We start from the raw sequence: 18,907 nt of genomic DNA on the forward strand, positions 1-18,907 counted from the left end.
TTAGGGCATAGTTTAAGTAGGTGAATGATGATGCAGAAACATTTTGGCTAATTTGGTCTCAGCCTTCAAAAAACTTTTCCTGATTTACAAAAAATTAGTTACATTTGTCTGTGTATCTTCAGGAGTCCATGGCTTTGCAGGGTAAAGATGTGTCTCCAGAACACCTTGTCCAGTTGCATAGTCATCTGCAGCACTGCCAGCAAGAGATCCAGCAAAGGGATTTTAGCCTCCAACAACTCAACATCAAGGTATGCATCCAAATGTTTGATCTGGAAAGCAAAAGAAAGTGTTATATTTACTGCCATGAATTGTTTTCCTTTATATTTGTTCATGTATTATTATCCTTGAATATCTACTAGTTGCAACAGGCAATTGAGGAAAAGGAAGGGGTGTCCTCCCAGTTAAGCACCGTTTCCAAGATGCTCAGAGACACACAGCAGACTGTTAGTGAGCTCCAGAATCGCTGCTATTGGCAGGAGAGCCAATTTCAAAACCAGTATTCACACACACAGGTGAGTTTGTCTTTCTGTAAAGGTGGAGTCTAACCATTCCAGTTTGTCCAGTAACGTTTTGGTGCTTTTATTTGAACTTACATTACATTTTTTGTCACTGGGTTTTTGGCTAAAAGATAACATGAATGATAGATCCTTATAGTGTTACTGGATGTGAGGTTGTTGGCAATTGTGGCATTAGCTGAATATTGATATGTATGATTTTTGATTCTTTAAATTCTATAATGAACATTAATATGGCAAGTGTCTAGTTGAAGGCAATTTATATCAGCTGATCAATAAATGTAACCTGTGTCATATAGGTAAAAATATCAGTTTTCAGATAACTCACTAAACTGCATTGTTTCAGTCCTGTTGATAAGTTTTAAAATTAAAAATGTCATAATGTGCCAAATTGGAAGGTTCCTTACTTGTATTTGATTTTATGAGTATCATATCATTTTCTAATTGATGTATTTTTTTCTTTTTTTTATGTTCATTTAAAGGCAGTGTGCACACAGAGGTGCTGCAGTGCAGTGGTTCAGTAATCACATGACTTTTTCGTGCTTTAATCGAAATGGTGGCACTGTCACCAAACTTGACAATGTATACTCGGGTCATGCTGCCTATGAAGCCTACCAATTTTCGTATATACACACACAAGTGTTGTCTCATTTCCTGTTTTGGCTCAACATTGTTAACTTTTCATCATTTCAACTTTTAACAGTCCAGCAATACATTTTAATGAACAAAATATGTAAAAGTTTTAATGCCAAATCTCATCATTTTTAGAATATATTTCCATACACTCCCAGCCAGATGAAGAATAATAAGAGGAAATCTAACAGAAAAAAACTGGTGTGACAACACCTCTAGTTCTTGGCCCTGAAAAAGGAACTGATATGATAGGCCCTTGAAATGAAATTACAATCAAGTCTTGTATATGTTTAAGTCTGTTCATTTCTCAGCAGGGTTCAGTCTACACAGAAGTTCCACCAGGAGCCCCTCAGGAACCAATCAGTGCGGATTTTAACCCAAGTGGATCAGACAGTAGAGATCTCAGAATGAGGTTTGACAGACAGACAATGTTTGTAGATGACTCGTGTTGTAAGCTTTTTGTGCGATACTCTCTTAAATGTTTTGTCCAGGCTGGCAGAGGCAGAGTTTCATCTGTCTCAGTTAAACTCCAGATTAGAGGAGGAGAAATCAAGGAGAGAGGCTGCAGAGGAAGCCATGCAGTTGACTGAACAGAAAGTTAAGAGGTACAAGAGAAAAGTTGATTTATTAAATCACTTTTTTAAAAGCTCACAATATAAATCACAGAGCAAGTGGTGTGACTAAAGTCCACTGAAGCTGGAGAATGAGCATATAATATTTGTAAAATGTTAGCGCAATATGCTTATGATCTTAGGGAGCAGGGCCTTGGAGCATCCAACCCAGTCTTGCATGAATCTGCATGAGTGGCTTAACATTCTGGAACAGCTCAATAGGGAAGCCTACCTTCTCTGTAAACTGGAAATGAAATAGAAGGTAGTGATGTGTCGTTCCTGAACGATTCGTTAATTTTGAACGAATCTTTAATGTGACACGGGAAGAATGAGTCTTTTCGGGGAGTGATTCGTTCAGTCGCACATGCGCAATATTCTATGGGTTCTGTATTGGTAGTAGTAGTTCACCTGTTCCAGTCAATGCAGTCTGAGCCGGAAAGAGAATTGATTAGTTCATCTCTCGAGTCTTCGGGTTTATCGAGTCATTCATTCATCACGTGACAGCCCTGTAAGCTTTAACCAGTGCAGTCTTGAGCCGGAAAGAGAATTGATTAGTTCATCTCTTGGGTCTTCGGGTTTATCGAGTCATTTGTTCATCACGTGACAGGCCCATAAGCTTTAACCAATGCAGTCTTGAACCGGAAAGAGAATTGATTAGTTCATCTCTCGGGTCTTCGGGTTTATCGAGTCATTCATTCATCACGTGAACTCGAGAGATGAACTAATCAATTATCTTTCTGGCTCAAACTGCATTGGTTAAGTTTATGGGTCTGTCACGTGATGAACAAATGACTCAAACCGGAGGACTTGTCAGATAAGAGGTGAGGTGAGCTAATCATAGACTATTTGACTGACAATGAATTAATCTTTTCTGTTTCTTATAGCATTATAGTTTTGTATTGTTTGTAGTGTGATCAACGTTTGCGTACTAGTAGACGTTAGGGAAATTACACGTAACATTTTAATTATACTTTGATAAAATGAACAAAATGACTCGAAAAAAAATTTGTTCATTTTGCTGAACGAGACTCAAAAGTCAGAGTCGGTAAAATGATCCGAACTTCCCATCACTAATAGAAGGGATTTTACCAGACGTTATCAAATAATAAGCTATTTAATCACAATGCTTCTCCTCTCGGCTTCTGAAAGGATCATAGTATTTCAAGAGCATCCCTTGGCATAGGTCACAGAGACTCTTTAAGATCACACTGTGCTGCTTGGTAGTACTGTCACACCTCAGGCATTTCTTATTCACCCTTTCTGTCACTTTTTTGTAGTCCTGTAGACCTTGGTGTCAAATTAGAAATCATAACCTTGGCACCAGTACCCTTTCTGGTTGTAGTCTGCCAAGTAAGGTAAAGTATGGGCGTAGATCAAGGCAACCTCTGACAATCAGTTCACCCATCAGTTCATGCATGGGAACTGCATCTTAGCTGAACTTCATCATCAGGGTCAAGACTCTTCAGTATGTTCATGAACACTTAATGGCTGCTGTATCTTTGCACTTAATTACTGGGAAGTCTGGTCTTGTTTAATGCAATGTGATTGGGCTGCCCTAGTCTCGTGTAGCCAGACCTTCAGACTGACGGCAGAAGGTCTGGGAACCTTGGCCACTTTGAACGGCCAAGGACCGCCCAAGAGGCCATATGACTGACAGGTAAAACAACCAATCACATTTCGTTTTGTGCTGTCTCATTTTTAGGGGCGTCACAATAACAGTCCGGTTTAAAACACCTGGACATATTATAGTCTCTGCCACAAACTTTACATATTTTGCATACTTTTGAAAATCCACCAGTTAGTTGATTCTGATAAATACTCATTGTAACATGATGGCTTTATTATTTCATGAGGGGGTTTGGCATCACAGCATCTTTGTTTCCAGGTGGAAAAAGCACAATGTGTGTCTCTCGGAAATCCTGTATAATTAAAACAATAAGATGATGACTTCAAAACACCTGAAGTGTTTCCAATTTTGTGTGCCATGTGCATCAGATGTTCAGCCAACGGGCCTTGTGCATGACGTCTGATGCTGAGACTAGGGCTGCCCAAACTTTTCATGTAGTGTGGGCATTTTGTCTGAGAAAGGTATAGGTGACTTCCATGTGTTCTCTTCAGATCTGAATAACAGCATAGCAGTCAAAGATGGTTCTTGGCCCAGAAAAGATTGAGAACCATGATGTCATGCATTACTCTTAAAGGAGACCTGTTATGCCCCTTTTTACAATATATAATATAAGTATCAGGTGTCCCCAGAATGTGTCTGTGAAGTTTCAGCTCAAAATCATTTTGATTGGAAGCAGAAACATGCTGGTTTTGTGCATGTCTCTTTAAATGCAAATGAGCTGCTGCTTCCCACCCCCTTTTCCAGAATAGGGCTGTGCCTTTACAGCTCATACCTCAGATACTCAGCAAAAAAAAACTGTTTGAGTTTTGATTATCATGTCTATGGTGCTGAAATCATGCGTTTTAAACCATATTAGTTCATATTAAACTTCTGATATACATCTGAAGCACGCACACAGAAAGTGGCCAATCACAGCACGTTTCGTATTTCAGAAGGGGGGCCTTCATTTGATATAGGAACTATTCGAGCCGTTCATGCCATGCCAAACTGTGGAGAGAGATGTTGATATAATGTAAAATATGTGAAAAATAATGTTTTTCGAACAACCTAGTGTGAGAGCCTGTTCTAGTACACCCCCAAAACAAAATCAAGACTTTGTAAAAGAGCATAATAGGACCCCTTTAAAACACACGAGTTCTACTTCCTTTCTACTTCACAGTGGGGGTGAAATCTGATGAGCTCGTGTTTTCACAAGTTTGTAGAGTAAGGCTTACCAAAAAAATTACTGGGTTAATCTTTTTCAAGTTTCCTGGGTTGGTATAGTCGGGGACCTGATTATAGCACTTAAACACAGAAGACAGATTTTCATGATATGTCACCATTAAAAGAAAAATATTACAACACCAATGCATTTTTTTTCATGTGTTAATAACTGATACACTTTGCTAGTGTTTTGTGCACCATTTGATATTCACTGTAGTGTGTGTGTGTGTGTGTGTGTGTTTCAGCATGGAGTCAAACCAATTACGGCATTCTCAAAGGGACTTTAGTATTCAGCTAGAAAGAGACGAGGAACAGTATGAAGATCTTGTTCCTCGCCCAAGCCGGCACCTGTTCATGCACAAGGTACTTTAAAATACATGTACATGTAGAAATTTATGTATAAATGAAGCTTCCAGTCACTGCCCCCAGCTATTGAAACCATTAAAACCCATTAAAAGTACTAAAAACTTTCGAACCTGATCTGTCAATGATCATTCTTTATATCTTCATTGAAAAGTTCAACTGTTTATATGTCCATTAGTCAGAAAGTATTTGTTTTTAATATTGATTTTTGATGAAGATGAGACTTCATAATGAGTAGGGCTGTTAAGCAATTAAAATATTTTATCTAATTAATTACATAATGTGATGAGTGATCAAATTATTTGCAGTTGAATCTCTCACTGAATCTCTTATCAGAAAATAGCTTTAGAATGAAATATTTTATTTAATTTAACACAAAAATTCTTATGCATAAACATTTAGGCTACAATGGCCAATTGGTATTTAAATATATATTTACAGTACAGGCTGTGTACTGCAGCTCAGAGGTAGCATGAAATGCATTTACAGTGCAATTATAATCACACAGATAATGCCATGAGATTAATGGTTTTTAAATGGGTATTAAAGGGATAGTTCACCCTAAAATTTACAATTATGCCATCACTGAAAGAAAGAAAGTCATACAGTTTTGAGATGACATGAGGTTGAGTAAATGCAGCGCTGCAGAGTTTAGTTCCAACACACATACCATGTTGTATAAAATCTGTAAACAGCACTCTTATAATATTGTACTCATTACTTGTATGATATTACTGCTATAATATGAGACAAAAATCATACAGGGTCTGTTTTGCCCCTGTTTCTTGGATTTTAGGGGCATACAGTGTGGAAAATATTTATTTAATCCCCTGCTGATTTTGTAAGTTTGCCCACTTACAAAGAAATTAAAGGTCTGTAATTTTTATGGTAGGTTTATTTTAACGTATAGAGACAGAATACCAACCAAAAAATCCAGAAAAATGACCCATCTTTCGTGTTCTGGCTAAGGGAACGAGGTTCTCGTCCAAGATTTTACAGTACATGGCCCCATCCATTTGCCCCTCAATGCGGTGAAGTCGTTCTGTACCCTTAGCAGAAAAACAGCCCCCAAGCATGATGTTTCCACCTCTAGGCTTGACTGTAGGGATGGTGTTTTTGGGGTCATAGTCAGCATTTCTTTCCCTACAAACATGGTGAGACGAGTTAATGCCATAGAGCTCAATTTCGATCTCATCTGACCACAGCACTTTCTCCCAAGCCTTCTCTGAATCATTTAGATGTTCTTTGGCAAACTTTAAACGGGCCTGTGCATGTGCCTTCTTGAGCTGGGGGACCTGCAGGATTTCAGTCCATTGCGGTGTACTGTGTTACAAATGTTTTACTTGGTGTCTGTGGTCCCAACTGCCTTAAGATCATTAACAAGCTCCTCCCATGCAGTTCGGGGCTGATCTCCTCCCTTGTAGTTTGGGGCTGATCCCTCACCTTTCTCATGATCATCCTTACCCCATGTGGCAAGATCCTGCAAGGAGCTCCAGACCAAGGCTGGTTGATGGTTGTTTTGTATTTCCTCCATTTCTGAATAATCACACCAACAGTTGTCTCCTTCTCACCAAGCTTCTTTCTGATGGTCTTGTAGCCCATTCAAGCCTTGTGCAGATCTACAGTCTTGTCTCTGACATCCTTGTGGGAGCCATTTCTTTGTAAGTGGGCAAACTTACAAAATCAGCAGGGGATCAAAAAAAAATTTCCCCACTGTATAACTGCATTCTAATAGACTACATAATGCAATGAGTTGTTTTTCTGCATATTTGTTATCAGTCATGGTATGAAATGTAAGATGACATAGGTAGGTCTGATGATGCATGTTAAATGTGTCAATAATTTGCCTTTTTCCATAACGAATTAATTAAATGCATTAAATCTACAGCCCTTATTATGAGTAATCATTGAAGGTTATTCCAAAGGGTTCACAAACTTTTTCTTGCAACTGAAATTCCTGAATCTAAAGATACAGTTTTTTTTTGCTTACAAGTGAAATGGTAATGCTATAGGAATGCTCACTATCAGTATTAAAGGTGCCTTAATTTTGATATGGTATTATTTTTATTTATTTATTTTAGATGAAGAGTGGGGTTCACTTGTGCCAGCGTTGGCTCAAAGGAAGGAGCATATACTGCTGTTCCAAACTACTGCCATCCAGGGGGAAGTCACGCTACATATTCATGGGCTACCTTCTTATGCTTCATGTGCTGGTTTTCGTGTGCCTCAGTTGGTCCCTTTAGAAAACAGTTGTCACCGAAATCACATTTGCACAAATAGAAGATCTGCAAAAACTGGTGTGGGCAGTGTAACAGAAAGGCCCACAGTCCAGGCGCTTCTACTTACTGTGATGCATCAAAAAATCAGTGTAGGAGCTTCTCTTTAGCTGCTCACTCAAATAGTGTAAATAAGAATGGTTAACTTAGATTTTCTGAGACACCCACCTTGATCTGAAACTTACTATGTTTCCATATAAACTTCAACACGAGCATTTATGATGCAGAGACCTCATGTGTATTGGCAGGTACACAGATGGCAATTAGAGTTTGGGTTATCTTATGTAATTGCTATGCACTGAAATCTTAAATTTAGTTAAGCAATTGTTTTTTACATTCTACCATCAAATAAACCGAAGATGAATGTCTTGTTTGTCTGCACTGGAAATGAACATGAGATCAGAAAATAATTTAATTGTTCTGTGTGTACAGAGAGAATATTGAGTTAATGTGCAAGCTTTTAGAAGTTGTTACACTGTAAGCTAGCAAACTAAAACTGTTAGAAGCTTTACTATGAATCTGATTACAATGTAGAAACACTGGAATAAAAATTGTGGTTTTGAAATTGAAACTAAATTATGGTTTCTTTTGAGGGTTGATTGTTTTATCTAATTTATTTGTAGTATGAAACTCTCAGATGTTTGCTTGCAGAGCCATAAAGTTATATTGTGTAAAGCACTACATGTTTTGCAACACTGTATATCTGTGGAGTATGGAGTATGATATGAGAAAAAGAGTAAATCTTTGTTGAATTAAACTACTGAGAACTTCCATGTGTCTGCGCAATATTTTTTAATAAAAATAAGCACAAAGATTTTTGCTATTAAATAATAAAATTTGAGTTAGACATTTAGTGGCCTTCAATTAAATCATGTGTACTGCATTTGATTTCTAAGTCCTATCATTAATAGCATTTTATATTTTTTCACATACTGAAAATGCTCTTCATCATTACAGTATGTTAATGCATGTCTGGTATAAAGCATTCATCAATATTGAAGACTTGGAACAATTCAACCTCAGATATTTGAATCGGCCCTATTTATTGACTAACCACAAAAGTGTAAATGTAACTCCTGTCCAGTCTCTTGAGATCAGTATACCACATAGAGTAATGTGTATCTTTAATCTGTTGTAACTTGAATCATACAGAAAAATGTGCAGCATGTTCAACCACCGTCATCAAACCATAGGCATAGTTTAAATCAGGAAAGTACACCATTATATTGACAAATACATCTTGTTTGTGAACAGTGACACAAGGACTTGCAATTTAGATGGCACTGATATGTTCAATGGCATACATATTTACTTTTTGATTAAATTCCGTATTGCATTGTGTTGTGTTTTAGGATTAAATGTATACAGTTTACTGGGGGGGAAATGTCTATTTGCGTAAACTTAGCCTCTATGTTTAAAAAAATAAATAAACAGATGACTGATTTTATACAACCAGCCACCATATTTATTTATTATTTTCTCTCAGATCACCAGTGTTGCACTGTTTGCTTATACACTTATAGCCAATCACATTTTCAGTTAATCTGTATTTTATTTTTTTTTAACATTTCTTTCTTGACTTTTTCAAACTTTAACATGTAAACAAGGAACACTTATAATCAAACCTTCTCACCCATCCCAACAACCACAAAACCTTGGCATGCAAAAATCTTAATAAAAATTTAAAAACAACAACAACATATAAATACAAAAATAAATAACTACTGTATAACCATGAAATATACAATCCGGATTGTTGTTATACTTATATTGCATATCTTCACACATCTAGTGCCTCGTCAATATCTCCATCTTTAACAAAATCCAAAAATGTTTTTCAGATATCATTGAATTCCGAGGATTTTTTTCCTTATTATATATTTAAGTTTTTCAAGAGCCAAGCTTGAAATTAAATTTTTTTAACCGTAGTCCAAGGTAATGGCAACTAGCATTCTTCCATCATAGGGGCAATAGAACATCTGGCTTGCAGCAGACAGAAGTCCACTAATTTTCTTTCTTTACTAGATAAAACAACTGTCTTCATAAATACTCAATACACATAATACACGGCATAAAGGAATTGGAGAAGTAAATTGAGAAACATACTGAACCACCCCACCCCAAAACTTTTGCACATCTTCACATTCCCACACAGTATGAAAAAAATTTACCTTGTAGTTTATTACATTTAAAACATAGGTCAGGGATATTTGGGTTAGATTTATTTAATCTTACAGGGGTAATATAAGTTCTCATTATCCAACTGTATTGTAAGAGTCTCAACCGAGTATTCATCGTTTGTGCTTTTAAGCACATCTTTATTCAAGTCATATATCCATGCTTGTCTTTTATTTTCAGCACTTTCTTTATGATTTCCTAGAATATTATATAACTGGGTAATCTGCCCTTTAGACAGACAATCTTGTGTGGAGAATGTTTCCAATAAGGACACTGGGGGAAGTTGAGCAGAATTCTTTAAGCATGAAAATATAAAACTTCTACCTTGCAGATATTTTAAAGAATGTTTCCGAGGTAAATGGAACTTCATTGCAAGCTTGTCAAATGATATTAGAATACTGACTTCATATAAATTAATCACCCTAGTTCATCTGTATTTAGTTATGAAGACCAAAATGAAATTTTTAGTTTCCAAACAAGCATCTCAGTGTAACAGACAGTTCTGAAGATGCAGAATGCAAATAATTTAAGGGCAAGCTTCAGTTATATCTGTGACATTGCAGTTATAATAGCATGAAAGGTTTTTGTTCCACTGAGAGAAACCAAAAGAAACCTTACAATTATCTAAAATTGCTAGTATTTTAACAATACAATTAGAAGACAGAGCCCCATTAGTCCAAGTAACTGATTATGTAGGTTTTGTAAGTGACTTTCAATAAGTTATAAGTAAGAGTTTATGGAACTTCAAATGACTTCACTTTAGCATTTTATACTATAACAGCATTTTATTAGCAAACAGAGAATTGAGGTGTGTGCATTTCCCTCTTCAACACTACACAGTGGGTAAAGCTGAGGAACAATGAGGTGTTACAGAGTGAATTTTCATACCTCAAAATGTATTTAATTCTTGTTATAATTCAGTTATGCTACATTAGACCTTCACCATATAAATAAAGATGCAGGATGTCTGTACATGCAAGCAGAAGACATACAGTATTACTTTTCCAAAGAAAAACAACAATTAACAACATGACACACTGATACAATTGCACAACAGAAACAGTAAAGACAGATATTGCATAGGTTAAAACAAACACATAATGTAATTTGTAAAACAACAGTACATGTAGTTTTTTCCCACAAAGATCAAACTATTTTAAACAATAAATAATTACATTCCAACAGAACCTAAAATAGCAAGCCTTTTCTTTCAACTTGCCTTTAAACTGTCCCAAACCCCTAGTTTAAAAGAGAAAATGACTATAGAAGAAACCCAGTGATGAAGAAAACATTTTTTTTTTTTTAAATGGCATATAAGAGGTATAGCTTGTCGATGTTCATTTGTGCAGGAGTCATTCAGAAAGTATTCAGACTCTTTTCTCCCCCTTAAGCTAAAATGCTTTCAGTATTTTTTCACATCTATACTCAATGCTCCAAACCATAAAACACATTTGCAAGTTTATTAAAAAGGACAAAAACTGAAATATCACATTGAAATATGTTACGTATTCAGACTCTTTGCTGTGACGCCTGAAATATAGTTTAGGTGCATTCCATTTCTCTGGATCATCTTTTAGATGATTCATTTTAGCATAAGGATGCAACATAACAAAATGTGACAACAAAATATAGAATTATAAATATATACCTATAATTATATTATTAAATAAATAATGAAATGTATAAGGTATCTAAATTCTTTTTGAATGCTGTATAACTTTACAAATGGTAGATGCTCTTTGTGAAAGGTTCAGTTTTACAATCATTTGTCATTCAGTAATAAACTACTCAAAGTGCAGCTAAAGACCAAAACAGTCTTAAATAAAAGTGCTGAACAATTTTTGACTGATGTTGAAATGTTTATAGGGCACTAATGACACAGTGGCAGTAACTCGCTATAGACCTTATGTAGCCCCGCCCCTTTTCAACACTGTGCTCATTGTCTATGTCTTCCAGCATATATTTCTACAACCTGAAGGTAAGATCTTACAGAATTATGAATTGCCCAAACATTTTAAAATCTTCCCAGCTGACATTTGTTATGACATCTGCATCAAACATTACAATGCTTATGACAACTTTCGACAACTTTCTAAAGATAAGGTGAATACTTAACAATGGAGAAGGCTTGCACATAATTCTTTCAGTGTGCTTTTGTCACTGAAATTGATTGAGATGTCCAATCTTCAAATCTAAGGTATTTCAGGTATGGCTTGAAATACTTCACTGACCTACACCCATGTTAGGTTATTAAAAATAACATTTATAAAACAACACCAATTGCCAAGATTTAATAACTTACGCAATGTGAGGTATATTAAACCCTGACTTGTCAAGTTCTGTTGTTATTTTTTTAGCATGAAAGCCAAAAACCTTACTTCAGTGTAACAGCTTGTTTTATTAAGGTCTGGGCATTTGAAATATTAATCATCCCTGAAAATACTCATTTGGTTTTGTTAAAAAAATCTATTAAAAAAATAAATAAATATGTAATCATCTGATTAAAAAGAGAATAAACCTGGAATTGTTGGAAGAGTGTGAGATTCTTCACAGTGGATATATTTTTGATGTTAGATTAGTATATAGTCATTACATCATTGTAAAATAACCCCCTACAGTTTAAACAGGTCCAGACGTTCCAGAGCAGGACCCCTTGAAGGGGTTTATTTTGTGACAATGCCTGACTGGCTGTATATGATTCTACTTATTAAACGGTTACCAAATAAATAAATTGGTATAAATTATATATATTTAGTGATAAAATTATTTAAGATGTCTAAAATACCACAGTGATAAACAGTAGACACAAAACTATGTAGCAGCTGTGTAGGAAACTGTATTCCAGGAAAAAAAAAGAAGAAAAAAAATCAAACAAACAAACAAACAAACAAACAAAAAAAAAACACTGGCTATATATATATACATATAAAAACCCATAGAAACGTAAAAATCTTTGAGTTGTATGTCAATTATTAAATGACAAAACTTTACTTTGTATTTTTTTCCACAAAGGTATTTTTAACATGGGGAAAATTATACAGAGCCACTTTGGTGCAAATATCTGTCATTTTATAATGACTTTTTCAAAAAATTGTTAAGGGGGTGGGGGGCAGACATACAGTGCATGCATAGCCTAATCGATATTTTGATCATATATTTTTTCCAAACACACTTTAGCGATTCAATTCCAGATCAATTTTATTTTTTTATTTTATGTTTATTTTTAGGTGATATGTGATATGTCATTGCTGATGGGGGAAGGTATGAAAAAAGTGATTTAAATGAAAAGTCAAAAATTATGAAATGGACATGAGAAAGATGCAACACATTGCAAAACACTTGCAGTGTAAGCCACACCTTCCTTCTTCAACAATTACCTATCACCTATAAATTAAAATTAAATTAAATTAAAAAAAAAATTATCACCTATAAACTGTTATATACAAGCTTAATAGTAATTATAAGACTGATGTGGTTTAGATGTTAACAGAACTTTATTTAATCATGGCCTTAAATACAAAAGCATTTTCTGAAACAGAAGTTGTGACTGACTCTACTAATCATATTGTGACACATTTCAGAGTGAAAATGGGCAAGAAAAAATGTTAGGACTTGATTTTATCAATAAGTTGTTGACTGGATTGTGTAAAGTATGTGTTTCCAACTGGAATGGTCACTGAACTTAACTGCGTTTTAGATGACAAGTAAGCATATTACTAGAAAAGCAAACATGCAAGGATGAATTGTTCACAATAAGACCAGTAACATGCATTAAAGGAATAGTTCACCCAAAAAATGACCCCTTTTGTTAATGTGTTAATGTTTAAAAGATAAAATATTTTTCTAAAAATCGTTGTGTCCAAATAAAGAAAGTCGTGTACATCTGGGATGACATGAGGGTGAGCAAATGGTAAGAAAATTTAAAATTTTGAGTGGACTATACCAACTACTATATATTTTAAAAATATAAACAGGGTAAATTTTTGATGACTTGAAAAGTAAAAGAAAACATGCAGGCTGTTCACTATTTTGTGAGGAAGAGAAATTGTACACAATATTTAATTGCTGCACATGGATGGATTGCTAAACAAAACACCTCAGCAGCTCTGTAAATTGACTTTTGCTCTGTCTCTGTAAGAGCTATGCAGGTAATCCTTATTCCCCTGGCCTAAAGAGGCACTTGTCCAAGGCCTGCTCGCAGCAGGCAGGGTGGAACAGGTTGCAATTTTTACATTGACCCAAGGTATACACTCTTCTAAAGGTTTGATTTATTATTGTATCAAAAAGCTGCCTCATAGGTAGCCTAAACCCTTAGCTGCAGTTTGACGTAAAACAAGCACAGTGATGCTGAAGCACCATGATTTCACTTGAACAGGCTCACTGTTGGATTATGTAATTATTACACAATATCCTATTACAGCATTGAAGCTATGGATTCATTAAAATGCTGCTGCTCATTTTAATGAATGCAACAGGGGTCTTGTCTCCATGGCCTTCCATGTACTGCAGTTAAACAATCAGTGTATTACAACGATGGAAATATGGCTAATGTTACATGTGAGTGGTTACCTTTTTGATGTCAATTTAATTTTCTATGCTCTACCATTATTTAAGCAATGACAATAGCACAGACAGTGCGGTGTTACATTTACGAATATGTGATATGCTACATACGTTTTTCAAGGAAGGTCAATCAGGGTACACTGCTGGAGAGATTACTAATCCTACTATGGTCAAGAATTAGCTCATGATTATTACTTAGCCAATTCCTCGATGGAAGTCACCAAATTAATATTCATGAGCAGGCATCGCCATAGCGGTAAGGCTGAAGCGCGCACTAAATAAAATGGATCCAGCCGTTTTCCCATTCCCTCGGAGGAGAAATTTTAAATCTGTGCCTTCTTACTCTGTAATTATTCCCATTGTTGTTGTCCCAAAATTCACCTCCCACGACACAGTACTTGATGGCAAACTGCAGCGTTCCTCCAAACTCCAGAAAGGTCGGGGTGATTAATTTGAAGCTAAACTTGTCAGTCTGCCCGTCGCTGGAATGGGGGACGTAAGACGCCAGAATATCCATAAATGTCATCCAGTTATTTAAGGTGTACCTCATATAGACTTTTTTTTCGAAAGCCAAGTTAAGAACCCGCACGACACCCGAGAGGCTGAACTCATCAGCCTGAACAGACTCCAATAAAACCTTAACTGCAGAAACTCTGTCAAGGAAGTCTGGCAGGGATCCTGGATTTGTGAAGAGCAGCTCCATAAATACGGACTGGCTTGATGTGTTGGACTTGTCGAAATTGTTCAAGTGGAGCGCTCTGGCTTTTTTAAATTTGTCAATAATGCGGTCTGGTACCTCAGGCATATCCGTGTCATCAAAGTGTTTGATAGAAATCAGGTCCAGGCCCAGAGAGTCAGCGAAACGTACCTTTTTCTGACTGCTTGGGCTCCGGCTTCGTGCGATCTCTAATTTGGCTCTTTCAGCTGATGTGGGGAGAGACTTGCACCTGCGGCGCTGTGTCGGGCTATACGGGGGCTTCAGGGACGACTCCCTTCCTCTCGGTTTTTCGTTCACTACGCTGATTTCTAACGACTCACAGTCCCCATTCTTGCCCTCCTCTCCCTCCATCTCTTCTCCGTCCTCCAGCTTTTGCTCTGCTGCTAAGCTTCCGAACAGCCCAGCGATACAACTGTAGTTTCTGGGGATGCAGTTTTTGGGAGGCAGCATTACCACAGCAGCCTCGGCTTCCATACAAGTATCTGCAAAATCCTTTCAGAATTTTCAGTCGAGATCTGATGTTACTTAAGTGTCCATCCGCATTGTAGGCTACGGGAAGCTATGGTTGATGGTAGTGCGGGTACCTGAACCAATCTTCGCCGAGATGCTGCTGCCGTCTGAATCCTACTATGGCAAAGCTTTAGGTTATGAATATTAATTAGGTCAAGCCGACGTTTCTTGCCAACCTTCCTCAATCGCGAGAAACATAATTAATATTCATAAGCCAATGTAAGCTTATTTGTCAGCTGACTAGCATTCATTTCCAACGTCTTCCTTTCAGCAAATCAACTGAACCTGAAAGGCGCGTTTCAATAATTAATAGGCTATAAGCATAAGCACCTCCCTCACCGTAACGTTACTTGACGTCTTGGAATTCTCTGCCAGTTTAGACACACTCCCCTAGTTACAAGTTCGTGCTCTGGATCACGTCGCAGATAAAACAACACAATAATAATTCAGAGTAAATGTTCTTTACAAAAAAAAAAAAAAAAAAAAAAAAAAAAACACACACCCAACAGGGAAAAGAAAAAAATGATACCTATCAATATTGTGCCTGTATGTTTGCTATTCATTTTGCAAAGCTTACGCAACAAATAGGAGGGATTCATGCGACTAGCTTTATTAAATTGCGTAGGACTTGTCAATTTTTCACAAAATTAAGAAAATGAAGCACGCAATAAGTAAATAAATAATCATTCTGTCGTGAATGTCTTTAATGGAAAGACCATATTAAAATAACAAATTACCCAAACTACCACAAAGTGTAATCTAGACTGCTATTTAATTTTTAAGACTTGAACAATATATTGTTTTATTAACAATATGTAGGCTACCCTACTTACAACAAGTGTACAAAAACACCCATTACGACATTACGGATCATCTTTTTCCACTAGGCTACGTAATCCTATCCCACGGTTGTCAAGACAACAGGACTCTAAACATCCGTTCGCGCATTTTACTTAACAGAATCGCCATAGGGTACCAGTTTGTGCCTCTATACGTACCCTGTTTTTATTGCCCGGCAGTAGGCTACCACGTTTAGGATGTTAGTGTTGTCAAAACTAACGTAAGTTGTTTAGGCTACTTTGCATGTTTGTTATTCATATGATGCATGTATTTACGCATAGGCTAGACATGTGTTTGCTATGTTTCATGCAGTCTTTCAGTAGGGTAGTTAATTAGGGTGTTATTAAACATGTTTTCCTTAACTACAGCTGTGACCTGCCAACTTAGCTAACTTGTAAAACACAAAATTATTTTTACATAAATCTCTTTTGTTGTTGTTGCTGTGGCTGTGATTGAAGCAGTCCGGAATGAATAGCACTGAAGTCCGTGCATCAGACTATACTGATGCTGAGAAACAGCATACGACTACTGACAGCACAAAACGGAACACAGAGTCTTCGGGCAGACAATATGTCAATGTGTTGTTGGATCTCAGCGAAGAGGATTGTTGCAGGGAGCACAGCATAAATTTGCTTCAGAGCCGCACTGGCTGGGAAGATGCGGTGAGTCATGTTTGTTATCAAAAAACACATCGGAAAAGGAAACGCACATATTCGGACAATGCTTTCCCCTGAACTATCTGATCTATCGATGATATCACTGTATCATTTATGTTTATCAGTCGTTGTCCATCTTTGGATCACTATTTTGTCGTTAATTGTAGCTAAACCATACATTCGTTTGGGAATTATACATTATTATTACTATTATCATCCACTGATCTATCATTATTATTTAAATTGTGTTATGAACCATATAATCTATAAGGGATTGAATGAGGTACACACACATAAACAAATGGGTTTTAATTTAAACAAAAGATCATCCATTTGTAATTGTTTGCTTGTGTTCCTCCCTAGGTTCCTCCCTCATAACTCTCACTGTATTAACAGTACAACTGTAGTCTGGCTGCATTAGTATATCAGTGCATTATTTAATGTTCCAATTATTTTTAAGGTTTTAATTATTTTCATTCATTATTTTGTTGTTTGTATATCCATAATTTCATAAAACATTAACTTCATAAGTTGTAATGTCTGTGAAAATGCAGTGTAAAGGCCGCATAAACTTTGTGATGCATATGCATGTCAGATGAAACTTCTGTAGTGTTCTCACGGTGTAAAGCTGACATTCGATAATAATTTCAAAGTAAGAAACTCACAGACTGCATTTTTTAACAGGTTGAAGGTTGGGGGAGATTTCCTTCTTTTGGTGTATTTCTTCAACCTCCAAGGAAGGGGAAAAAAATCAAGCAAGACTTCATAGACTCTCACTGTCTCCTCTGTGCAGACCTTAATCTTTCTGATTTGCCAATCTACTGCTCTGCTGGAAATGCTTTGAAAAGTTTCAGAAAGACTGATCCAACCATTCTAGATCTTGCAGAAGAAACTGACAATTCCTCTTCAGATGAACTTTACTCTCTCAGTTTATCTCTGCAAAATATGTCAGCACCATTAATGAACAAATTGCTGTCTGGAGATGAACAGTGTACACAAAAATCACCATCAGTCTGCTATTACCATACAGAACCGTGTCAAATCCTGAAGGAAAATACAGTTGCTCTTAGCATCAGAAGCTTTCGTGTGTTGCCACCTGTCAAAGAGTCCAGAAACCAGAGGAAGAGTCTTTTTAAAAGAGTGGAGCCAACAGATTTCCATCCAGCAGAAGTTGTCACCAAAGCCATAATGCCAGATGCCACCAGAGCGGTCACTGCTGATGAAAGATTGAGTGTCAGTGGTGACCCAGGAAATGTCTTCAAGGTCCTCACAGACTTTATTCCAAAAGAGAACGGCTACAGGTTAAAGGAAGCTCCCTGCACAAAGCATTGGCTGTCCCAGGAAAGCAATCACCTGCCATCTATTTTTAACATAACTTTTCAAAATAAGTATAATTTACCCTCCAGCACTGTGTCAAATACATTACCACAGGCTTTCTATGCCCTGGGAAGAAACCTCAGGCAGGAAGAATTGACAAGGCCTTCTACCAGGAGCAACATCAGTTATAGACTGTATTCTAGCCACAAAGCAAGAGATCTGAAAAGACCTGAAGCTCATCGACTAATGCTGATTGGAACGAGATTTCACATGCCTATGTGAATATAATTGATCTTTGAACTCTCTGTACATTGTTGCACCATATTGTTTGGAGAAAAATAAGTGTTTAGAGACTAAGAACAAAAGCTTCACACTTCAGTTTTCTTCAAAATGTGTGCTACATGAAGATGACTATGCAACATAAGATAAAGAGAAGTCTGATGGTTTTTCTGGGAATGCACCATCTAATTACTCAGAACCATACTATTTTACTATGCATGTTCAGTGTTCAAACTAGCTAAACACTGTCCAACATTCACAAAAAAAAAAAAAAAAAAAAACAGATTAACAGCTGAATTCAGGTGTGTAGGCTAGTTAATCCTTTACAAATATACAACTGAATAGTACTTTATATCCTTTGCTATTTGTATATGGTTTTACTAAAATCATAAGAGATAATCAAAAAAAAAAAAAAAAAAAAAAGTAACCTTCAATGGTTTTTGATTTTTTTTTCTTCAAAGTATTATTTTGCTTCAAAGTATTATGATTCTATGAAATGTATCACAACTAGGGAATGTAGTAATGTACTGTTCTACTGTGTCCAGCTGAATGTACCAAAAATATTCTGATTTAGAACACAGTAATTTGCAGACACTTATATTTGCTCAGGACAATAGA

At 36.4% G+C, this 18,907-nt stretch overlaps 3 protein-coding genes across 10 annotated transcripts in view; 2 read left to right on the forward strand and 1 right to left on the reverse strand.

Moving 5' to 3' along the window:
- LOC109079296 (golgin subfamily A member 4-like) overlaps nt 1-7,999 on the forward strand; it is a 53,363-nt gene extending 45,364 nt beyond the window's left edge. For 6 of the 7 annotated variants that reach the window (XM_042743756.1, XM_042743761.1, XM_042743757.1 and 3 more), the window contains 6 exons: nt 123-248; nt 360-512; nt 1,460-1,560; nt 1,640-1,753; nt 4,835-4,952; nt 7,034-7,999. In XM_042743756.1, coding sequence (XP_042599690.1) covers nt 123-248; nt 360-512; nt 1,460-1,560; nt 1,640-1,753; nt 4,835-4,952; nt 7,034-7,195 — 774 coding nt within the window. In that variant the 3' untranslated portion in view covers nt 7,196-7,999. The remainder of the gene's footprint in view (nt 1-122; nt 249-359; nt 513-1,459; nt 1,561-1,639; nt 1,754-4,834; nt 4,953-7,033) is intronic. The other variant, XM_042743758.1, reaches the window with a different exon arrangement.
- A 4,622-nt stretch (nt 8,000-12,621) lies between these two features.
- LOC109079306 (protein phosphatase 1 regulatory subunit 3E-like) lies at nt 12,622-15,452 on the reverse strand. The gene has a single exon (XM_019094479.2). The coding sequence runs from the start codon at nt 15,159-15,161 to the stop codon at nt 14,244-14,246; it is 918 nt and encodes a 305-aa protein (XP_018950024.2). The 5' UTR covers nt 15,162-15,452; the 3' UTR covers nt 12,622-14,243.
- Nucleotides 15,453-15,984: 532 nt separating this feature from the next.
- On the forward strand, nt 15,985-18,563 carry LOC109079305. Of its 2 annotated transcripts, none has more exons than XM_019094478.2 (3): nt 15,985-16,257; nt 16,496-16,699; nt 17,378-18,563. In XM_019094478.2, exons 2-3 carry the CDS (start codon nt 16,505-16,507, stop codon nt 18,290-18,292), a joined length of 1,110 nt encoding a protein of 369 aa, XP_018950023.1. In that variant the 5' UTR covers nt 15,985-16,257; nt 16,496-16,504; the 3' UTR covers nt 18,293-18,563. The 2 variants fall into 2 exon arrangements, with proteins under 2 accessions (XP_018950023.1, XP_018950022.1); XM_019094477.2 differs by having other exon boundaries at nt 15,987-16,257; nt 16,499-16,699.
- The last annotated feature ends 344 nt before the right edge of the window (nt 18,564-18,907 follow it).

The sequence above is a fragment of the Cyprinus carpio genome, chromosome B18 (assembly GCF_018340385.1).
Source record: "Cyprinus carpio isolate SPL01 chromosome B18, ASM1834038v1, whole genome shotgun sequence".
Classification (NCBI taxonomy): Eukaryota; Metazoa; Chordata; class Actinopteri; order Cypriniformes; family Cyprinidae; genus Cyprinus; species Cyprinus carpio.